We start from the raw sequence: 25,055 nt of genomic DNA, 5'->3' as shown, positions 1-25,055 counted from the left end.
AGTTGGCGCTCAACTGGTGGGCAGGGCGTCCCGCCACCGCCGCCGCGTCCGCTCAGAGGCCCTTCAGAGCCGCGCTCCCGCCGCCCCGGCACCTGACTAACAGACTGACTGACCGAGCGACCCAAAGCCGCCGCCGCCGCCACTGCCGCCGCGCACGCGCTCCAAGTCCGCCTCCGTCCCGGGGCTGCCCGCTGGGCGGGAACGCGACGCTGGAAGCCGCCCGCACCTGCCTGACTGACAGGCAGACCCCGGGATCGGGCCTCGTGCGGGCGCGCACGCGCACGCGCATCGCGCTCCTGCCGTCGGCCCCGGGGGCGGGACCGCGCGGCAGCGAGCGGGCGGGGGGCTCGTGGCGCGCGCGCCCCGCACCCGAGGGCTGCGGAGAGATATTTTGGGTGGCAGGAGGCCCCTCGTCATTTCCGCCGGGTAGCTGGTCGTGCCCGGGGCTTCACTCCCGCGCACGAGGCGAACGGGCAAGTTGGCTTCGGGAGTGCGGCGGCAGCGCCTTGCCTTAGCAGCGCGACCCTCGGCAGTGCAAGCCATGAACTGAAGCCCCGAAGGGACCGAGACCCGAGCGGAGTGTCCGAGCCACGGCTGCAGCCGCCACCTCAGCGGGGAGCGAGCAGAGCCGGCGCGGAGCCGCGACCCCGGCGCCTTTCCCTCCCCGTCGCCTCTCCCACCGCTGCTGCCCGCCGTTTCCTGCGAGACATTGCAGCCGCGAGACTCGATACACAAAAGCCTCCTCCTCCGCGCCGCCCGTCCAGCGAGGCAGCGACCAGCGAGGGACCCCACCTGAGGGCGGCTCAGGCTGCTGAGTTCGTTTTGTGTCTGAGCTCCGAGCTCCGCGCCCCGCGCGGAACCGACCCCGTGCCCATGGCTCTGATCATGGAACCGGTGAGCAAATGGTCTCCGAGTCAAGTCGTGGACTGGATGAAAGGTAATGCCCGCTGTGCGGACGGCGAGGCGGCCCTGGGGCGCGGGGTCCCGGCGCGCGGGAGGGAAGGGTCGCCCGCCGCGGCCGAGCCCGCCATTGGGGCTGATCTTGGGGCGCCGAGGGCGGCGGGGGACCGCCGGGACTGATTGGGGCTCGGGATCCCGGTCTCCTATTGTCTCCAGCCAGTGGCTTCCCAGCTGGAGAGGGGCGCGGAGAGCGTGGGGGTGGCCGGCGCAACCCGATGGGAAGCTGGAAACACGGCGGCGGAATCCCTGTCTCCGCCTCCTGGCTACCCTCGCTACCCTCAGGCCGGGAGGATGTAGCGACCCTGGTTTTCCCCGCTCAGGGAGGAGGCCCCAGGGACTGTCGCCCCTTCCTCCGGCCCCTTTGTTCCTGGGAATTCTGACACCCCCTTGGCAGCCGCCCCTGCCAACTGCCTTTTCTTGCGCCAACTCTCCCGGCAACTTTTAAGCCCACATAATGGGGTCAGGACTCGGCCGCAGGGGTTTGGATCCGTGGAGCTCACCCTCTTCCCCAGGTTGGGCTGAGGATGCTCGAGGGATGCGCTACTTTGGAGGAGAGGAAAACATGCTTCCCCCGGGACAGCATCTGCGCTGGTGTCTGTGGCTCCCTCCTGTGCATCCCCCCTCCACCCTCACCCCGCATCCTCTGCCTCCTCCTCTTCTGACCGCTTGAGGCTTTGCATCTTAAGGCTTTTTACTGGGGGCTCGACCCAAGAGATGATGCACATTCAAGTGCCCCCTCATTTCTTCCATCTTGAAGACGCTCCCCTTTTTCCCCCTGCAGTTTCTAATAACCATACTTAATTTATTCGCCCTCCTAATCTCAAACGTGGGCTTTTTCTCTAGTCCCTGGTCTTTCCTGCCTCACTATCTCCCTCTGTTGTCTGAGTTAAGGGGCCTGTAGAGGACCCCCTCCTCACGACCACTGCACCGCCTCCCATCCTCAAGATTCCTAAGATTTGGGGAATGCTGACGGGGGATGGACGGGATGGAAAAAAAAAAAAACGATTCCGCGCTACACTTGGGAGATGTTAGAGCTTTGCCCGTGGTTATTCTTAGGCACAAGCTCTGGGTAGATTAGTCAGGGACCAAGGCTTATCATTTGAAAATGCCCGTTCCGAAGATGGGGGAGCCCCTTCTTAGGGCTTGCTTAGCACTCAGACTTTCTAAGCTTAAGGTACTTTAGAACGAAAGGTAGGGTGATTGGAAGGGATAGAGAACGACAGGGGGAAACTCAAATTTTTTTTTTCTTTTTTCCCTGAGCCTTTTCTGCCTCTTGTTCTTGTGGATTTTCCTTTATCCATTTGCTTTCCTGTTATGCCTTTACTTGGCTCCTTTATTCTTCATTTACTTCGTTTTTCTTTTCTAATATGTGGAAAGTGCTTTGTAACTGCAAAGCACAGTACAAATGAGTGTATTGACTTAAATCGAGTTTATTATTTATCGACTGCCCCCCTGTGTTCGGTGAATTGTGCTAAGGTGCCATGGGTGCCATGACTAAGACAAAGTCCTGCAGTGGCTCTTTTTTTTTTTTTTTCCCTGCAGCTTCTTGTCTTCTCATATTTGCTATTGAAATTCCACTCTCCCAGATTCCCATCAATTTTAACCCCCTTTGGAGTGTCAGATGCAGACAAACATCTGTCTTCTCTGTTTCTCAGTCATGGAAGAAAGAGCCAGAGTACATGCAAGAAGCAAGAATGCTTAATTAAAATCCTTTCTTTGAATTTGCCTATAAGATTACTTTAGTTTCCGTCTTGTTACTGAAGTACTCAAAGAAAAGCTGTCTTGGCTCCATGGGAGTCAGATTACCTTCAGAGACTACCTCTCACAACTTCCCATGATGCTTGTAGTGAGTGCTGCATACTCCATCTTCTTCACCTCCCACCTTCCCAGTACATTTCTGAGGTTTCCCCTCTCTCTACACTTTAGGTCCACTGAAGCATACAGAACATATGATGTACATATTCTGACACACATCATTAGTTTCTCAGTACACTAGTCCTTTAAAAATCTCTCCAGCCTAAAATGCAGCTTCTTTGAGGTTGAACTGACATCAGTTGCTGTGCTTTTAAGTGATTGTTATATTTAAGTTGAATAATTTATTTTCCTACCTGTTGGTGACACATTTTAGCGCTATTTGACAAAACAGAATTCATGTATCTTTGTATACATTAAAGTGGAAGAGAATCACTGATGTATCTGTATATTTCAAGTCCCAAACTGCTTATTGCTGAAATTCCCATAATCTTCATATAAATTTGATTGCAAATACCATTGGAAAATAAGGTTTAAAAAAGTAGTTGGATGAAATGAACATTTCCTCAAATTAATTAAGGTAACTTACACTGTTACCTTAATTAATCCCTCCCACTCTTTTCCCCAAATAAACTTTATAAAATACACTTTAAAAATACTTTTCACCCTTTCTTCAGATGCACTAATGTTTAAAACTCAATTTAGGCTGTAGCTTTGGAATGGCTAAATCTCATTTAGTGTTGTATGTAGTGTTATATAGGCAGGACCAAAGCATGAATAGGACTTTCGAACAACTGTAGCATTGTGGGAGTTCTTTAAAAACATGCTTCTAATGTGACAGTTTCATCATCCTTAACATTTAAAGCATATATATAGCATATGGTTTCACCTGGTCACAATTGTAGATAGTTATAACTCTCTTTAGTAAGGTATATGCTTTATGTTCTTTCTAGGCTATTTTTTTTCTTCACTAAACAGGAAATGAACCACTAAGCATATAAAAATAGCATGGCCATGTATTTAATGCTTCCAGACAATTATAGAAGTGCTATAGAAACTCAGTCAGCAGAGCGAGAAATGAAAGGAAAAACTCCTGGCTGACAAGATTATTAAGTTTTGATAGAATAATTCAAGTTTAATTATGAAGGACCATATATACATTGCAATTTACTTTGATTTATTTCTTTTTATTAAAATATATTTCAGGACACCTAAGTATTAATCTGTGTTAATTGAGTGCTATGAGGAAATACTTCCATATTTTTTGCTCACTCCCAGCTTCACTATTTGTAAAATCCAATACTCATTGGATTTTCTGCTGACAATGAAAATTTGGTATGAGACAGTGTCAATGTTAGTTCCAGTAAATATATGAACTCCTCATGAGTCAGTAAAATAAGCATTTATGTCCCATATTATCCTGATAGTACTTCACACAATCTGGAAATGTCTCATAGCCTTCAAAATTAATTTAAAAAATGAATTTTATAAAAATATTTTTTGAGAAAATCAAATACACATTGTTTGAAACTAACCTTTTTCAGTTGGAAATTGCATTCAGTCCTCTTGTAGTTTTGACAAAATTTTAAAACCAAATCCTTTTTTACAGTAAATAAAAACAAAGCAGTTATTGGAAAAAGGTACAAAAGTAGGTCAGTACAGTAACTGTTTGTAATTTTTGCTTAGTCTATTACTCTAAAGTACATTATTTCTCAGCTCCTGTCTGTTCACTTGCAGTGCCTGGAAATATTTCATAATCTGCAGTTGCTTGAGTCTACTTTTTTTGCCCTCTGAAATATAACAAAAACCCCTAAACAAGTTAGGACCCCTATTACTAGTTTTATTACTCATTTTCCTTATCCATGTCACACCCAGTGATTCCAGTTTTTTTATCACACCTTTTCTGACTTTTGAAATTCTTTCATAATATCCGTATGACTAAGATAAAGTTATTTTCCTGGACCAGCTCCCTTTATGACATTTTCCCAGTGATCTTTAATCCTTTTCTGGATCAAATAAAATGGATTATTGTTTTCAGAGTCAACCAACAGCCCCCACTTTGCTGATCTTCTCTTATGGTCTCTGTGACTTAGTTTCATCCACTCTTGTGTTATTGTGATTCCTAAAATAGTCTATATTTTTAAGATAGCCTCTTAAACCATCCCACAATTAACTGCTCTGGTCTTTCCTGTTTACTATAAACCATTTTCTTTAAGAAGCATTCACTGACTTCTAATTTCTGTCTGATGACTCAGCCTTCTTGAGGATAGAAAATGAAATACATTATTTTAGGTCTTAAAACGTAGATAAAGCCGTTTTGTATACAGCTCTAAAAAAGAGGAAAATACAGTGATGAAATAAGCTCTATTTAGTATAAAAGTGTAAATGCTCTAAGGGAAAATGTGCCTGGTAACAGAAAGCAGTTTCGACAGGTACAACGCTCTTTAGTAATTTCTTTTCCCCCTCATAGGACCAGACCTGAAGTTGAAATTTATCTTAATCAGGAAAATGTCAAAATTTTGAGTTAACTGTCTTGAGAGAGAGATCGGAAATGATTTTCTGACAGGAATTTGAAAAGTATACACCATAAGGGGAAAAAATATGTTCAATGACCAAATTGGTGCTATCACCTCTATTTGAAAAATTAATTTTTTTCCCCCAATTGCAATGTGACTAGGTAGTAACCAACAGTTACCTGCTTTGGATTTGGCATTTTGGGAACAGAAATTCTTGTCATTTTATACAAAGAGGAAGTTTACCTTATATAGATATAAGATATATAGATATATAGAGTTGAGTTCACAAGAAACATTTTATTTATAGTGTCATTAACATTCGCTCCTTAAGGTAACACTCATAGTGCACAGTAGGAAAAATAGTATATTTATGTAGATATATTCTAGTACTTATATATTATTTACATAGTCTTTCAGCGTGGAAGGTTCTTTAATGGATGGATTTAAATAATTCCCTGCTTTGAAGAAATTAGTCTCTGTAAGGGATGGCAGTGACATTGACAAACCTTTGCCAAGACAGAGATAGGTCCCAATTAGTACATTTGGTAAATTTTAAGAGTTTGAATGTGCATACAAGCACGAGTGGAAAGAGAAGATGATGATTTTAGTAAGTCAGGAAAGAATCTATGAGGTAGCTGGGGTTTTCGCAACTGTTTAAGCAGTTTATTTAATTAAGGTATATTCTAAGAGGGATGTATTCTAAATGTAGAAGCACATCAGCAGACTGTAGAGTTGAGGTAGGGTGATTAACCAGAGGGGTTGTGTCTAGGTTTGTCTGGTTGAAGGAGAAAGGTGGGCAGTAGAGGGAAAGTGAGGGAGGAGCATGAGTAGGTGGCACAAAAGTACAAGAACAAATCTGCATTTCACAAAGACAATAAAACTCTCATCGTGTCCTGAGTTTAAATAAATACCACATTATAAAACTTTGGCTGCCAAAAATAAGCCCACAAAGAATGTGTATTGAATTGGTACAGCTGTTTCAAATCTGTTTCTCAGGAATAATTTGGAAATAATGTTAAAATGAGTTATTTTGAAGATTAATTACATCATTAACATTATGTTGTTGGATATTTAGAAATTTACTGATCCAAATTCTTACATGAAGAATGAAGATGGGCTTTTAAATGTTGACATTGTTCTTAAAACAATGATAAATTATCATTTTCATTTATAGCAGAGTGACCTCTGATTAGGACTACTTTTAGCTTTCTCTGTGACTTCCCTCATGTTTAAGGTTTATTGTGAAAGCTGAAGTACTAACTTCTACAAAGAGTCCTAGAAGGATGGATCATCTGTAATGATTTAAAGGTGGGGGCGAGGAAGGGTAAGTAATTTGGGAAAAAAAAATGGAATCTAAAGTTTTATGTTTTATAAGTTTGTCATATTTTAGTGTCTGGCTGAAGAACAGCCAGTGTAGTCTTAGCATTCAGTGAGTGAATTCAGTTTTCATACATAGCATAGGCCCGTGCTCCCCAAAATGGTATGTTTCTATGGTTGTGGAAGTCAAATGATCAAAAAAAGCCAAAGAGTTGATTTTTGCTAAGTATTGTAGAACATTATTTTTACATTAAAACAAACATATATTATATTCATGCTATAGAAAGCAAAATTGGCAGGATTTTAAAGATGAGACCAGAGGCTTAACAGGAATCTTAAGCTTGCAGCAGGCTGTTTAAAGCTGCATTTCCCAAACCTCCCAGGGTTATGAGTGTACTCCATTTAGCAATTATGGATACATCAGTGGAAAAGTTTGAGAAGTGGTGGTTGGGTTTAGAAAAGGTAAAATTTATGTACTCTGCTTCTTCTTTTTCTCCTATGTCAAGGGTCAAAATAAATTTTCAGTCAAGGTCATGATCATTATAGCATCTTTGTTGTATTCATAAAACTGTAGTCAGAATGAACTTCTTAAGAATGATTCTCTTCTGATCCTACCCTTTCACTTCTCACTCACCCCGCCCCAATTTAAAAATTTTAATGATTTCTCACTGTTTTGAGGAAAAAGTCCTCAAAATAGCCTATAAGACCTTTGAAAGTTTGGCTGTTGCCTATGCGGTTAAACCTCATTGCTAGCACCAGCTCCACTGGCCTTCTTTCAGTCCTGTTTACGCTGCCCTTGAGCCTTTGCACTTTTTCTTCACCCAGTTAAGTCCTGCTCATCTTTCAGATCTCAGGCCTCCCATCCTCCACCTTAGAAAAGCCTTCCTGAATCCCCAGATCACAGCAGATCCTCAGTTACCTGTTATCTTATTGCCTTGTATATCTTCTTTGTTCCATTTGCCATTTTTACGTTGATTTGTGTGGTTATTTGATGAGGGCAGGGAACCCATCTTTTTGCATTACAGTGCATAAGAAAATATCTGGTGAAAAGTAGGCACTCAGGAAATATTTGCTGAGTAAACAAATAAATAAATTTATTCACAGATTACTGATCTGTGGGCAAATCTGCTTTCCTAAATGGCAGTTCACGTAAAGGCTCTTATTAATACAACGCTCTAATGGATACTTCAGAGACAAAGTGTATACTGTGTGCCAGAATACAGTGGAAATAGAGTTGCTTTGTCTATTTTTCATAGTTGTGTTGCTGTCTAGTCAATTCAGTATTCCAAATCATGGTTTAGATTTATTTTGTTAAGAATTAATAATTTCAATGAATGTATAACACTTCTGTGTTTATGCTCTAAATATTATTTGCTGATAATCATTTAATAGGCCAACACAGTAGGCAAACTTCTGCTTAAAAAATGAAAACATACCCCTTTTCTTAAGCATTTTTTTTCTTTCATACAAATTTTCTAATTGTTTCTTCATTTTGGTGTTTCTAAAGGAACTCTATATATTTTGGAATGTTGATAGAATGAAATTGAAAGAAAAATGCCTTAGATTTGTCCTCTTAAAAATTTTTTAAAAAGTTCAAATAAGAAATTAAAATTTATTTTTCTGTTGTGAGAAGAAAATGCATTGTATTTGTTAATTTGGAAGATAAAATGAAAAAAAGCCCTTTAGCTTAATGAGAACCATTATCTTCTCTATTATATTTAATATTGAATTTACATTTTTATTAATAGGAATAAAATTATTTATACTTGCATCTTAAGTTTAGCATTTCTCTATATTTTTTCATCTCTCACTTTGATTTTGAAAAATGAATTTTAATTTTTTAAGCCAAATATAAATTTATTTGGACGGGATGATTTGGGAGAATGGCATTGAAACATGTATAATATCATATTTGGACTAATTTTTTTGAAGAGTGTTCATTAAGAATCTATACAGGAAGTTACTGTAAAGCATAACTTGTTGAATACAGGTGCCTCGTGGACTTTTTGTGAATTACATGCTACTGGATAATCACTAGTAGGCAAGTTACAGAGATTTTTCTAATGAAATGTGTCCCTCCACCCAGATTTAGGATTGTTAAAGCATAAGTCAGAATAAGTGAAATTTTTAAGACTTTAACATAACTTTGCCTGTTAACTCTTAATAAAACAACACCTTCAGGCTTCAATGTCCTAGTTAGTACTGCAAACCAAGGATTGCAATTGTGCCCTGATTTGAATTACAAATAACCATTAAACATGCTAGAATTTTTTTTAACTTGAAAGATGTATTTAATTTCTTGTTCAATTTCAATTTAAATTACAATCATTAATTCTAATAGAAGTTTTCATTATCTTAATCTTACTCTTGCAATTTCAGGAAAGAAAGGGTTGTGGGTATTTGCATAAATTCATTGAATTTTAAATTTTACTAAAGTACAATAACTACTGTTTTAGTTGTCTGCATTCATCTATTGAATAATTAGTCACAACGTAAAATTGTTTTAAAAACCAAGATTTATTAAATAAACCAAAACTCACAATGGCATTAATGTATCCTAGTTTGCCACAGTAAAAACATTGTTACATAACTAATATCAAATGTAGCATACTTGTCTGTTTTATATTTATTTAATGTTAATGTTCTTGGAAATTAGTCTTATTAGGTAGGTTGGATCATCTTCTAATAAGATGATAGAGAAGAGGAAAATTTGTTACTTGCTTTTAAAGTGTTAACCAGTATCCTTTTGTGTGTTTGAACTATTTATTTTGTTTTAGCTATATCTGCTATTTTTAAAATGGGCTGGGAACATGGTTTCTGAAGTAATATCTACAAAAAATCAATAGAAGGCAGACTTAGATCCTGAATTTTACTTTTTTCCAACTTGTTTACCAAAGATTACCAAAGAATCTGTTTTTTAGCAAGATGTTCAGTTCAGTCCAGTCGCTCAGTCACGTCCGACTCTTTGCGACCCCATGAATTGCAGCACGCCAGGCCTCCCTGCCCATCACCAAGTCCCGGAGTTTACCCAAACTCATGTCCATCGAGTTGGTGATGCCATCCAGCCATCTCATCCTCTGTCGTCCCCTTCTCTTCCTGCCCCAATTCCTCCCAGCATCAGTCTTTTCCAATGAGTCAGCTCTTCGCATGAGGTGGCCAAAGTATTGGAGTTTCAGCTTCAGCATCAGTCCTTCCAGTGAACACCCAGGACTGATCTTTAGATGGACTGCTTGGATCTCCTTGCAGTCCAAGGGACTCTCAAGAGTCTTCTCCAACACCACAGTTCAAAAGCATCAATTCTTCGGTGCTCAGCTTTCTTTAGAGTCCAACTCTCACATCCATACATAGCAACTGGAAAAACCATAGCCTTGACTAGACGAACCTTCGTTGGCAAAGTAATGTCTCTGCTTTTGAATATGCTGTCTAGGTTGGTCATAACTTTCCTTCCAAGGAGTAAGCGTCTTTTAATTTCATGGCTGCAGTCACCATCTGCAGTGATTTTGGAGCTCCAAAAAATAAAGTCTGACACTGTTTCCCCATCTATTTGCCATGAAGTGATAGGACCGGATGCCATGATCTTAGCTTTAAGCCAACTTTTTCACTCTCCTCTTTCATCAAGAAGCTTTTTAGTTCCTCTTCACTTTCTGCCATAAGGGTGGTGTCATATGCACATCTGAAGTTATTGATATTTCTCCCGGCAATCTTGATTCCAGCTTGTGCTTCTTCCAGCCCAGCGTTTCTCATGATGTCCTCTGCATATAAGTTAAATAAGCAGGGTGACAATATACAGCCTTGACATACTCCTTTTCCTATTTGAAACCAGTCTGTTGTTCTGTGTCCAGTTCTAACTGTTGCTTCCTGACCTGCATATAGGTTTCTCAAGAGGCAGATAAGGTGGTCTTAGACGTGTACTAAATTTATTAATTAAAAACCTTTTAAGTACTGGTTTTAAATAATTATGCTGAATGAGTAATTTCAACATTAGGTGAATTCTCATTATAATTTTGGTATGTTTTATATGTGTATGTGGGAGTTTATTTCATATACATTTTCCCCCAACTATCCATATTATTTTCAAAATGTTTGATAGTTCTGGGGACTTGTGGGTTTTTTCCACTTGACTGTGCAGAAAGTTCATATTTTAATTTTGTGTAATTCACTTGTATTTTGACTATGCAAATGAGCTACTAAGCTATTAAAATATATAAAACAAGAGAAAGTGTTACAGAATTGCTGGTGCTCAAAATAGACATTATAGTCCAGTTTCTAGTTTTCCTCCCTGCTTTCCACAGCCTATATGGAAAAACCAAGTTCGGTTTGGTGGAACACAACACATGGATGGCAAGGCTAGGTGCTTCTTCCCCGCTTCCCTCTGTATTGGTGATATTGTGAGTTTTGCGACAGTCTCTTTTGGCACCAGCTGTGCATTAAATTAATGGCAGCTTTCCTTATCTAGAAAGCTACTCCCTTCTAGAGGCTTTCATTGGGATGTTGAATTGTCAAAGCAGAGAGAAGCTTATTTCTATGGAATATTTAGAGCTAGATAATTTGTCTTTCTCCTTGGTTGCTCCTTGCAAGAAACTTCTTCCAAGCTTGCTCCTTGGAAGCTTGCTTCTTCTCCAAGCTTGCTCCTTGGAAGAAAAGCTATGACCAGCTTAGACAGCATATTAAAAAGCAGAGACATTACTTTGCCAACAAAGGTCCATCTAGTCAAAGCTATGGTTTTTCCAGTCGTCACGTATGGATGTGAGAGTTGGACTATAGAGAAAGCTGTGTGCTGAAGAATTGATGCTTTTCAACTGTGGTGTTGGAGAAGACTCTTGAGAGTCCCTTGGATAGCAAGGAGATCCAACCAGTCAATCCTAAAGGAAATCAGTCCTAAATATTCATTGAAAGGACTGATGTTGAAGCTGAAACTCCAATACTTTGGCCAACTGATGCGAAGAACTGACTCTTCATTGGAAAAGACTCTGATCCTGGGAAAGGTTGAAGGCAGGAGGAGAAGGGTATGACAGAGGATGAGATGATTGGATGGCATCACCAACTTGATGAGACATGAGTTTGAGCAAGCTCTGGGAGTTGGTGATGGACCGGGAAGCCTGGCATGCTACAGTCCATGGGGTCGTAAAGAGTTGGACACAACTGAGTGACTGAACTGAACTGAATTTGTCTTTCTAATCTGTCCCTGGATATAATGTTTTAAGTCTATTTATGATAAAAACTCAGAGAAGGAAATGGCACCCCACTCCAATACTCTTGCCTGGAAAATCCCGTGGATGGAGGAGCCTGGTAGGCTGCAGTCCATGGGGTCGCTAAGAGTCAGACACGACTGAGCGACTTCACTTTCACTTTTCACTTTCATGCATTGGAGAAGGAAATGGCAACCCACTCCAGTGTTCTTGCCTGGAGAATCCCAGGGACGGGGGAGCCTGGTGGGCTGCCGTCTCTGGGGTCGCACAGAGTCGGACACGACTGAAGCTACTTAGCAGCAGCATGATAAAAACTTGTTAACTCAGATTCCATTTATGTGATGTTTGTGATCAATTTGAGTAGGTTCCCACTGAAATTTACTTTGACCTGTGAAGAAAGGGCTTGCTGATCAATCTAATAATGTAATCAAGATTGGAAAGAAATTGTTTGACCTTGGAGGATGCGGTGTTTTCAAGTATCGTACTTTGCCAGGAGCTGTTTCTATACTGAAAATATTCAAGCTAGAAATGAGTTATATTTTTAGTTAGAATTTAGCATGATTGGCTGGAGTCATGGTTTTTTACTTTTTTGGTATATTTTTGCAAACATCCTATAGTACAGCTTGGTTCTTCCCCTCATTCGCACATGTTAGGAAGGTCTCATGCATTTCACATCTATTAGTAGTAGTAGTATTAAAAGTGAAATAAAGGACAGTTGTTAACACCCTTTTTCCTGATAAGTTACAGAAAAGTTAAGCAGCTCAACAAAGATGTGCAGCTGTCAATAGCTAGGACATGGAAGGAACCTAGATGTCCATTGGCAGACAAATGGATAAGAAAGCTGTGGTACATATACACAATGGAATATTACTCAGCTATTAAAAAGAATGAGGTAAATGAAACTGGAGCCTATTATACAGAGTGAATTAAGTCAGAAAAGAAAAGCACCAATACAGTATATTAACACATATATATGGAATTTAGGAAGATGGTAACGATGACCCTGTATGCAAGACAGCAAAAGAGACACAGATGTAAAGAACAGACTTTTGGACTCTGTGGGAGAAGGCAAGGATGGGATGATTTGAGAGACTAGCATTGAAATGTGTATATTACCATATGTGAAATAGATCGCCAGTCCAGGTTCGATGCATGAGACAGGGTCCTCAGGGTTGGTGCACTGGGATGACCCTGAGGGGTGGGATGGGGAGGGAGGTGGGAGGGGGGTTCAGGATGGGGGACACATGTGTACCCGTGACTGATTCATGTCAATGTATGGCAAAAGCCACTACAATATTGTAAAGTAATTAGCCTCCAATTAAAATTAATTAATTAATTTAAAAAAAGATGTGCAGCTGTAATTAGATTGAACATTAACTCTTTTTTCTGCCTACTGGATTGGACTTATACTTTCGTGAATGAAGAACAGAGTTCAAGTTTATACAGAATTATCTTCAGGCTTAACTTTTTTAAAGTTGCCTGAATTTTCTACCTTTTAAAAATTGGCACAACTAGGTCGCTAAGAGTCGGACATGACTGAGCAACTTCACTTTCACTTTTCACTTTCATGCATTGGAGAAAGAAATGGAAACCCATTCAAGTGTTCTTGCCTGCAGAATCCCAGGGATGGGGGAGCCTGGTGGGCTGCCGTCTATGGGGTCGCACAGAGTCAGACACGACTGAAGCGACTTAGCAGCAGCAGCAGTATATATTATAAAGAGTACTTTGAAATCAGATGCCTGGCTTAGTTATATTGAGGCTCCATTACTTCCTAGCTATGTGATCTTAGGGAGAGTTTAAGTGACTTGCCAGATTTTCTCATTTTTGTTAAATAGGGGCGAAAATATTATGCACCTCATAGGGTTGTGGTATGCTTAAAACAATACTTAGTATATACCGAGTGCATGATAAATGTCAGTTTGTTTTTTTTTTTTTAATTAAGGAGGAAGTTTAATTCTATTGGTAATCTTTAGAGGCAGAACTGTTAATAGATAATATTTATTGACTGTGTACTATATAGCATGTCCTGTGCTAGGTGCTTTTCCTGCATCATCTTATGCTTATCCTAACCCTGAAAGGTTGGAATTATCCCTGTTTTACGGATGAAGAAACTTTTTTTTAGAAACTGAGTCACTTTGCCCTATATATCCAAATGTTTATCCAGCAAGTTTTCAATAAATATTTTGAGGAATGAATAAACATTAAGTGCAAGAAGCAGAGTTTGAATGAATTTCTAACTGGTTCTGAAACATAATATGTTTACCTTGCCTTTCTACCAGAGGTAGATGTGACATGAGAGGAATCCTGGGAATCCTTGCAAAAAGGTGGATGTCCTCTCCATCAGACCTACTTTCTTTAGTGTGTGATAAGGTGGGCTGTGGTTATTGAGTTCTCTTGACCTCTGTAGGAGTGTATGTGTGTTGTTTGTTTGGTGGTGGTAGTTTTTACTCAAGACTTTAGCCAGTGACAAAAATGCCACATATATGACTATAGTATTGGTGACATCTGTTGTTTCTTTTTGGCTGCACTGTGTAGCATGTGGGACCTTACTCCCTGACCAGGGATTGAACTTGTGCCCCCTGCAGTGGAAGTGCAGAGTCTTAACTACTGGACCACCAGAGAAGTCCTTCATCTTTGTTATTTTTAAGTGTACTCCAGGAGTTTGATATTCTCCTCTTCTGAGTGTGGTGGTGGTGGTGGTTTAGTCACTAAGTCATGTCCGACTCTTAAGACCCCATGGGCTATAGCCCCTCTGTCCATGGGATTTTCCAGGCAAGAATACTGGAGTGGATTGCCATTTCCTTCTCCAGGGGATCTTCCTTACCCAGGAATTGAACCCAGGTCTCCTGCATTGCAGGCAGATTCTTTACTGACTGAGCTATGAGGGAAGTGACCTAGGCTAAAGATCTGCTTTAGGATACTACTATCACCAGCCCTGGAGAAGGAATTGGCAACCCACTCCAGTATTCTTTCCTGGAGAATTCCATGGACAGTGGAGCCTGGCGGGCTGCAGTCCATAAGGCCACAAAGAGTCAGATACAACTGAGCAACTAACATTTTCAACACTGATTAACAACCCAGTGCTGAGATGTTTTATTCTGAAAGAATTGCTAATGAAAGTGCATGGTACCTCATGAAAAAGGATGCTCAACATCACTAAGCATCAGGGAAATGCAAATCAAAACCTCAATGAGTTATCACCTCACACCTTTCAAAATGGCTGTTATCAAAAATACCACAAATAATAAATATTAGCGAGGATGTGGAGAAAGGGGAATCCTAGATCACTCTTGGTAGGAATGTAAATTGGCACAGCACTGTGTAAAACAATATGGAGATTCCTCAAAAAATTAAATTGATAGAACTATTATATGACCCAGCAATTTTACTCTTGGATATATATCTGAAAGAAATGAAAATACTAATTAAAAATATACGTGTGCCCCAGCATTCATAACAGCATTATTCACAATAGCTAAGATATGGAAGCAATTATGTGTCCATCAACAGGTGAGTGGATAAAGAAGATGCAGTATACACACACATATACACACACAATGGAATATTTCTCAGCCATAAAAAGGAATGAAATTTTGCCATTTGCAACAATATGAATGGATCTAGAGGGTATTGTGCTTAATAAAGTAAGTCAGACAGAGAAAGACTCACTTGAAAGTGCATGTTTTCACTTATGTATGGAATTTAAAAAATAAAATAAATGAATATAACAAAAGCAGGAACAAACTCAGATACATAGAACAAACTAGTGGGTTACCAGTGGGGAGAGGAGTCAGAGGAAGGACTGATAGGGGAAAGGGATGTATGAGATAAAATAAGCTACAAGGATGTAATATATGACACAGAGAATATAGCCATTATTTTATAATTCCTCTAAATGGAATATAATCTGTAAAAATACTGAATCACTATGTTGTACACCTGAAATTAATATAGCATTGTAAATCAACTATACTTTAATAAAAAATAATAATAATAAATTTTACTTGTACTAGGGCTTCCCTGGTGGCTCAGCTGGTAAAGAATCCGCCTGCAATGTGGGAGACCTGGGTTCGATCCCTGGGTTGGGAAGATACTCCGGAGAAGGGAAAGGCCATCCACTCCAGTATTCTGGCCTGGAGAATTCCATGGACTGTATAGTCCATGGGTTGAAAGAGTAGGACACAAATGAGTGACTTTAACTTACTTATACTTTGAGTGAGTATGGATAAACATCTAGAGTATTTTTTAAATATATTTAATATGCTGTTATAAATTAAAGAAAAAAATCACCCCTCCCCTAGAAGTAATGGTGCCTATAGTAGATGTTCCTAAGGAGTATTACATTTTACTACAAATACAGACATACCTTGGAGATAATGTGGGTTTGGTTCTAGACCATAGGAATACAGCGAATATTGCAATAAATTGAGTCACATGAATTTTTTGGTTTCCTGTGCTCAGTTGTGTCTGACTCTTTGCAACCCCCTGGAATGTATGTAGCCTACCAGGCTCCTCTGTTTGTGGAATTCTCCAGGCCAGAGTACTGGAGTGGGTTGCCATTTCCTCCTCCAAGGGATCTTCCCGACCCAGGGATCAAACCCTGGTCTCCTTCATTGCAGGCAGATTCTTTACTGTCTGAGCCACTAGGCATAGTGAATCCCCAAAAAAAAAACCTTACATGCTGGAGAAAATTTAATTGTTATGTATCAAAAAATCTATTGTGAAATCACTGTTAAATACAGAGTGGTGAAGTTGAGCTAAAGATGTTTCATCAATTGAATACTTGTATTATACAATGGTATTGATAGGTACCATTACCTCAGATATGCAGATGACACCACCCTTATGGGAGAAAGTGAAGAAGAACTAAAAAGCCTCTTGAGGATAGTGAAAGAGGAGAGTAAAAAAGTTGGTTTAAAATGCAACATTCAGAAAACTAAGATCATGGCCTCCGGTCCCATCACTTCATGGCAAATAGATGGTGAGACAATGGAAACAGTGACAGACTTTATTTTGGGGGAGCTCTAAAATCACTGCAGATGATGATTGCAGCCATGAAATTAAAAGACGCTTGCTCCTTTGAAGAAAAGCTCTGACAAACCTAGACAGCATACTAAAAAGCAGAGACATTACTTTACCAACAAAGGTCTGTCTAGTCAAAGCTATGGGTTTTCCAGTCGTCATATATGGATGTGAGAGTTGGACCATAAAGAAAGCTGAGCGCCGAAGAATTGATGCCTTTGAACTGTGGTATTGGAGAAGACTCTTGAGAGTCCCTTGGACTGCAAGGAGATCAACCAGTCCATCCTAAAGGAAATCAGTCCAGGGTGTTCATTGGAAGGACTGATGCTGAAGCTGAAATTCCAATGCTTTGGCCACCTAATGTGAAGAACTGACCTCTTGGAAAAGACCCTGATGCTGGAAAGATTGAGGGCAGGAAGAGAAGGGGATGACAGAGGATGAGATGGTTGGATGGCATCACCGACTCAATGGACGTGGGTTTGGGTGGACTCCGGGAGTTGGTGATGGACAGGGAGGCCTGGCGTGCTGTGGTTCATGGGGTCACAAAGAGTCAGACCCGACTGAGCAACTGAACTGAACTGAACTGAATGATAGCTAAAGTTGCACCCATATTATGTTTTTAAATGATACATGTGGTTTTGCATGTGTATGTAAAATATATGTTCTAGCATGTATTTTTGAAACTTTAAACTTTGTCCAGCGTAGAAACAGAAACATAATATTTTCTATTTCTTTTTTGTTTTCCTTTAATAGAGTTGAGGTGAGTTTGCTTTAGGCTGGAAGTTTTAAAATAAGTGAAAACAACTTAAATTGTCCTTTGATTGTGGAGAGAATGATTTGAAGTCTCTCAGTTTTTATGAAAGCTACAATAGTCAGGACAATAGATATTTAAAAATTAACGTCAACTGTGAACTGTGGTAATTATCAACTATTTTCAAGTCGGCTTAATGTCCATTTGATTCTGTAAAGCATTTTTTCTCTCCTAATGTGCTCATTATCTTTGAAAATCCATACAAATTAAAATTAATTTTGTTTGGGTATGTTTTTGAGAATTTCATCACTTTCTTTGAAAAAGTTGACATTTGTGTTGATAAGTGGTAAAAGATAAACTTTTAAATACGGAAACACAATGAGTCTCCATCTCCATTAACTTTAAGATATGTCTAATGTTTAAACAACATGGTTTCTAATTTTGAGGTATCTTTTTGCAAATGAGGCTGTTCTGTCAGCTTGTTTTTACAATTGCGATCATCACACACAGAAATAATAAATACAGCAAAATAATACCTAGGGATCTACTAACATTTTTCTTTTTACTGATTTACCAGTAATAAGATCACAAAAAATTAAAGGCTGCTGTGTTTCTAAAAAATAAGGGCTTAAATATATATACATGATACATACCCCTACAACACTATTATTACACCAAAATTCATTTCTTAGTATTAAGGATCTAGTTCAAATTTCTAGTTTCATAAACATCATTAACATTTTTATAATTTTTTCCCCATAAATCAGGATCCAAATAAAGCTCACACATTGTAGTCTACCTTATTTTTTTCCTACATCAATCCTTTTGGATTCAGTAATCCCTTTATATGGCAGGCATTATTTAATGTCTCTTGAAGTAAAATTCATAGATAATAAAACCTACCTCTCCTACTATTAAAAAATTCACTGTAATGCCTTTAAGATAATTTAAAAACAATTTTTTTAAATAAAATAAGATAGGCTTTTATATATAAGTGCTTCTAATGACTCTACTAGAAAAAACCAATGTGTGCCTATTTATAATAAGAATGCCTGGATTTAAGCTAAGCAAGCAGTAAATTCAGAAGTTATTCCGTAAGTACAAGAAAATGGAAGAGCAGATGAATTGATAAACAATGGAATAAAAATAAGTATTAGAAGAAGTATCAGGATAGATGTACTTGATATGTCACTCTAATACTTTCTGTTCAACATTTATTGAAAGGAACCTCAGCTTTTTGGAGAAATGGTAGAATCTAGAGCTGAGGAGGGAAAATTTAAGATGAGTGTGGAGCATCTTTTGCCAGAAGGTAAGGAAGTGCTTAAAAAACACAATGATAAGAGCATGTCAAAGACTTGGAGCCCTTCTGAAAGAGCTGTCAGTGGCTGAAGCTGGAACAATTTGAGCAATGCAAGCAGTTTTGAATTTTAACTCAATGTATAATGTAAGTATTGAGGAGTCTATACTGATGTAAATAAATATCTGGATAAACAAATGAGGGAGGAAAGAAAAAAATCTCCCATACAGATAATTTCAAATAATTTATGTAGAAACATCCCTCTCAAGGAAGTGACACATAACTACACACTTTTTGATCCTGAGCTCACTTGGTGACCTGTTCTGAAGACTAATGTGTGGGAAGGGAAAGTACAATTTCAGTGGACGAACCGAGTGAACTCTCTGTTCGCCACCCGATCACCGTTTGCATCATCAGTAATAAGCGATGTTCATCGCAAGTACTTTTGATATGATATGATGTGGTGAGAATGGCACCTGACCAATGTGGTCTTCTTCCCCAAAACCCACAATTCCAGTCTCAGTTCAGTTCAGTTGCTCAGTCATGTCTGACTCTTTGTGACCCAATGGACGGCAGCACGCTAGGCCTCCCTGTCCATCACCAACTCCAGCAGCTTGCTCAAGCTCATGTCCATTGCGTCAGTGATGCCATCCAACCATTTCATCCTCTCACGTCCCCTTCTTCTCCCACCTTCAGTCTTTCCTAGCATCAGGGTCTTTTCCAATGACTCAGTTCTTCACATCAGGTGGCCAAAGTTTATTCGCATTTTAGCTTCTGCATCAGTCTTTCCAATGAATATTCAGGACTGATTTCCTTTAGGATTGACTGGTTGGATCTCCTTGAAGTCCAAGGGACTCTCAAGAGTCTTCTCCAACACCACAGTTCAAAAGCATCAATTCTTCAGCACTCAGCTTTCTTTATGGTCCAACTCTCACATCCATACATAATGACTGGAAAACCATAGCTTTGACCAGACCTTTGTTGGTAAAGTTATGTCTGCTTTTTAATATGCTGTCTAGGTTGGTCATAGCTTTTCTTCCAAGCAGCAAGCGTCTTTTAATTTCATGGCTGCAATCACCATCTACAGTGATTTTGTAGCCCAAGAAAATAAAGTCTGTCACTATTTCCATTGTTTCCCCATCTATTTGCCATGAAGTGATGGGACTGGATGCCATGATCTTAATTTTTGGAATGTTGAGTTTTAAGCCAACTTTTTCACTCTCAACTTTTGCTTTCATCAAGAGGCTCTTCAGTTCTTCGCTTTCTGCCATAAGAGTGATATCATCTGCATATCTGAGGTTATTGATATTTCTCCCGGCAATCTTGATTCCAGCTAGTACTTCATCCAACCTGGCATTTCACATGATGTACTCTGCATATAAGTGACAATAAACAGCCTTGTTGTACTCCTTTCCCAATTTTGAACCAGTCTGTTGTTCCATGTCTGGTTCTAACTGTTGCTTCTTAAGCTGCTGCAGATTTCTTAGGAGGCAAGTAAGGTGGTCTGGTATTCCCATCTCTTGAAGAATTTTCCACAGTTTGTTGTGATCCACACAGTCAAAGGCTTTGGCATAGTCAATAAAGCAGAAGTAGATGTTTTTCTAGAACTCTTTTGCTTTTTCGATGATCCAACAGATGTTAGCAGTTTGATCTCTGGTTCCTCTGCCTTTTCTAAATCCAGCTTGAACATCTGGAAATTCTAGTTCACATACTGCTGAAACCTGGCTTGGAGAATTTTGAGCATTACTTTGCTAGCGTGTGAGATGAGTGCAATTGTGCGATTGTTTGAACATTCTTTGGCATTGCCTTTCTTTGTGATTGGAATGAAAACTGACCTTTTCCAGTCCTGTGGCCACTGCTGAAAATTTTCCAAATTTGCTGACATATTGAGTACAGCACTTTCATAGCATCATCTGTTAGAATTTGAAAAAGCTCAGCTTAAATTCCATCACCTCCACTAGCTTTGGTCCTAGTGAAGCTTCCTAAGGCCCACTTGACTTTGAATTCCAGGATGTCTGGCTCTAGGCGAGTGATCACACCATTGTGGTTATCTGGGTCATTAGGGTGTAAACAGGAGAAAAACATTAAACAAATCTAAATCTATGGACATTTTTACAAAATAACTGACCAATATTCCTTCAGAACTGTCAAAGTAATCAAAAACAAGGAAAATGTGAGAAACTCACATACCATAAGATAAGGAGACATGAGGATTATTTAGATCCTAGGACATAAACAGCCTGATAGGAAAAAAGTATTTGAAATAAAAATGAATTGTGAAGTTTAGTTAATAGTGGTATAACAGTGCTGTTCCTTAGTTGTGAGAAATGTGTCACAGCAATGTGAGCTGTTAATAATAGAATATAAAATGAAGTGAAGTGAAAGTTGCTCAGTCATGTCCAGCTCTTTGCAACCCCATGGACTGTACAGTCCATGGAATTCTCCAGACCAGAATACTCGAGTGGGTAGCCTTTCCCTTCTCCAGGGGATCTTCCCAACCCAGGGATCGAACCCAGGTCTCCCATATTGCAGGTGGATTCTTTACCTGCTGAGCCACAAGGGAATCCCAAGAATACTGGAGTGGGTAACCTATTCCTTCTCCAGGGGATCCTCCTGACCCAGGAATCGAAGCAGGGTCTCTTGCTTTGCAGGTGGATTCTTTACAAACCTAGCTATCAGGGAAGCCCTTAAAGTGAAAGTCGCTGTCGTATCCGAGTTTCTTTGGCCCCATGGACTATACAGTCCGTGGATTTCTTCAGGCCAGAATACTGGAGTGGGTAGCCTTTCCCTTCTCCAGGGGATCTTCCCAACCCAGGGATTGATCCCAGGTCTCTGTCATTGCAGGCGGGTTCTTTACCAGCAGAATATGAGTGAGGGCTATGCAGAAACTCTGTACTATTTTTCCAACTTTTCTGCAGACCTAAAATTATTCTGAAATAGTTTAAAAAATAAGAGTTAAATTTATTTTGAAATTTGGTTATGTCAAAATATAAACAATATCTCATATGAAAAAGCTTTGGTTTACCATTTTGTGTTAATAATAAACTCTTTCAATGTAAGGGGAAAAGTCATGTGGTTTACAGGCAGTTGTACAGTGTGGGACTGTTGCATTCATCGATCTAGCAATCATTCAGTAACCCAATCATTGTGATAACCCCAAACTCCTCACAATACTTACAGGTGCACCCAAGGGCCAATATTGGCCCTGACCTGGCTACAAGAACCTCTGCCTATCTCTTTGCTCCAGTGTAAATCTCATGCTCTTCCACTTGTGAAGAAATAATTTTTTGAATGAATGTTACACCTGGTTTCCCTTCAACTGAAATTAATCTTTTACTTGATTAGCTTTTGTTTTTAATGTTTTGCTAATGAGTAAATGTATTTAAGAGAAGGAAACTGAATGTGCATGGAATAGGGTGGAAACCACCAAAATTTAGCTCCATCTCCTTATGTATATTACCTCAGTTATAACAGATTTGCAGTTAAACTGTTGGACAGAAGAGTGTGCTATTCTAAACCTTGTTAACAAAGCCTGATTACCAACACTTTCTAATTGTAGTTTCTGTTTCCTGCAGACATTGTGTAGGAATGTTAAACAAGGCATGAACATTTTTTAGCAAATAAATGTGGTTTATAATAATTGATTTTAACCTGAATATATAAGTGAAGCGAATATATAAATGTGTATATAAATATGCATTCATGTTTACTTAGGGGAGATATTTGCCTAGGGTAGATTTGCTGAAATTGAATATAACCAAATGAACTTTCATCATTGCTTTTCTACAAGGAAATCACCATTTTTCTTTTTGTCACTAAAGGTAACACTATTTTCATTGTATTATGGGGTCATATCCTGTGTTTAGTGGGCTTCCCTGGTGTCTCAGATGGTAGACTCTGCCTGCAATTTGGGAGGCCTGGTTTCCATCTCTGGGTTGGGAAGATTCCCTGGAGAAGGGCATGGCAACCCACTCAGGTATTCTTGTCTGGTGAATCCACATGGACAGAGGAGCCTGGTGGGCGATAGTCCATGGGATTGCAGAGAGTAGGACATGACTGAGCAACTAAGCAAAGCACAGCACAGTGTGTTTAGCAGCTGAGTTTTGGGTATGAGAGTGTTTGTAACTTAATACCTCCTTTGGTCACATCTCTGAGAAATTATATTTGATTTCAAAATAGAACTACTTTAACACTTGCATTTTATTCCTGTATCTTTTTTTTTAATTAATATTATCCTTGTTTTCTATTTTACTGGCATGAAAATTTTCTGAAAGGAGTAGGCTCTGGTAATAAGTAGGTAAAACTGTGACCAGGAATTTGATGCATTAACTTGTTTTTTTCTTGCCACAATAAATTGAAATGTTATATTGATCACAATTTCAGCTTATTTGATTCTTTGCTATTAATCCGCATCTATGAAAGTGTGAAGTTCTGCTGATGTTAATGTGAATATCTGAGAATTGTCTCCCTGTCTTGCTGCTAAATGTCCTTCTCTTTTCCTGACTTCATGCTCTGACTACCAGCCTAGATATACATTAATGTATTATCTATGAAATACTTTTGTTTTTTGTGCGAAGTGTTTCTTAAACTATGCTCACATGAATGAAGGAAAGTTTATTTTGTTTTTTCTGCTTTATTTTTTTTGTTTTAGTAAGGTAACAATGTTTTGCATTTTAAGAAAACTTAAAAAAAACAATCTGTGTAGATTGTAAGTTAAATATCAAAGCTTTGAAGCCATCTTTGAATATGTGATTAGAAATGATGGGTTGGCTTTCCAAGATTCTCCTATATCATAGACAGGATAGAATCTGTCCCAAGGTAGGTGGGCAACATTTAGATTGAAATTGTTTTCATAACTTTCCAATGATACTTTTCATAACAGAAGTACACAGATTTAGGATGACTAGCTATTACAGTAATACAGTCTCATAATAATTAAAAACAGAATGTTAGAAGCAAATAGTGTGATTTTCATGACTTATGAAATACAGATGGTAAGAAGAAGACTTGGAAGCTTTTTCAGAGTGCAGATGGACATGAGTTCTTCAGAGAAGTTAATTAAGAGTAATCATTGTATAGTAACTACTGTCTTGTAGGCTGCCGAGAATTTAATATTCTACCTTCCCCAATAAAAATGCCAGATGATGTATTTAAGGCTGCTGAAAAGGCATACCAAAAGACTTACTCACCTTTTGTACCCCACTCTTCCCCCATCTCTACATGTCATAAATGTATAAAAATATGAATAAAAAGATAATCAAAGGGAAAAATATCTAGTAGGAAGCACTGTATAGTGAAAACAATACAAGTTATCTGTAGGACTGAGTTGGAACTGAAAATCTCCAGTTTTGGTCCAATTTAAATTCTGTTCCATTGTGTGTTTTTAACTCACCTCCTCATTTCTCAAGCCTTCAATTTCTTTTTCTAAAAATGAGGGTAAGGAAAATGTGCTTTATAGAGACTTCTGAAGAACAGTCAACATGTAGTCTGAGTAGAAATTGAGTAACATTTTTACACTGGCAAAAGTAGTTTATTAATTATTGAACAATATTTTAAAATGATATTTATGAAAAAGAATTTTAAGTATTCCAATTTAGAAATAAATTGCTGTATATAGCTCACATATACGAAGAAGCTAAGACAAAGATTATACTGATTTTAAAATATATTTGGAATATGAAGTGGCTGGTTCTCTCTTGGAAACTTTTCCTATTATTAGCTTCTTTCTGCCTTGTGTGTAGCCACTTCTCTCTAACAGCTTTATTGGTATCTTCCTTTCCAAACAATTTTTTCCTTATGTGAGTCAAATGATCACTTAAGTAATTCAGCCTAATTATTAGAATGGTATATCTCGTTCTCCCTGCCGGGAAACCAAATACTAAGGTCCAAAAGGCATTGCTGTTGATGCCTTACCATCCGTGTCTATGTCTCAACTGGTATGAGCCTCATCTCAGTAGGAATCCTTGCATATCATGATTCCTCACACTTCTCAGCTTTATTTTACCAAAAGGTTTATGATCACAAAAATTTCATTTTTCAGACATTGTCAGAAGATTGGAATATAAGTTTTATCAACACAGGCATATACATGCTGATCAAAATCGTTAAACACTGGAACTGTACAATGAAAATAACAGGCACTTATGAACACTAGAGCTCTATTTAAGTATTAAGAATGTATTGACTTTTCATGGGGAAACAGTCAATTGTAAGAAACAAATGTACCAATTCAGTTGAGCTTGGATCACTGA

The 25,055-nt window shown here is 39.1% G+C and overlaps 1 protein-coding gene across 5 annotated transcripts in view; it reads left to right on the top strand.

Annotated features, from left to right (window-relative positions):
- The first annotated feature begins 537 nt into the window (after window positions 1-537).
- The window catches only part of CNKSR2 (connector enhancer of kinase suppressor of Ras 2), a 285,732-nt gene continuing 261,214 nt past the window's right edge, over window positions 538-25,055 (top strand). For 3 of the 5 annotated variants that reach the window (XM_070784408.1, XM_070784407.1, XM_070784410.1), the window contains exon 1: window positions 540-937. In XM_070784408.1, coding sequence (XP_070640509.1) covers window positions 874-937 — 64 coding nt within the window. In that variant the 5' untranslated portion in view covers window positions 540-873. Of the gene's footprint in view, window positions 938-25,055 lie in introns of all 5 variants that reach the window. The other 2 variants (XM_070784406.1, XM_070784405.1) reach the window with 2 other exon arrangements.

This window comes from Bos indicus, chromosome X (assembly GCF_029378745.1).
Source record: "Bos indicus isolate NIAB-ARS_2022 breed Sahiwal x Tharparkar chromosome X, NIAB-ARS_B.indTharparkar_mat_pri_1.0, whole genome shotgun sequence".
Lineage (NCBI taxonomy): Eukaryota > Metazoa > Chordata > Mammalia > Artiodactyla > Bovidae > Bos > Bos indicus.
Note: the sequence above shows the minus strand (reverse complement) of the source record. Positions and strands in the feature narration are given on the sequence as shown.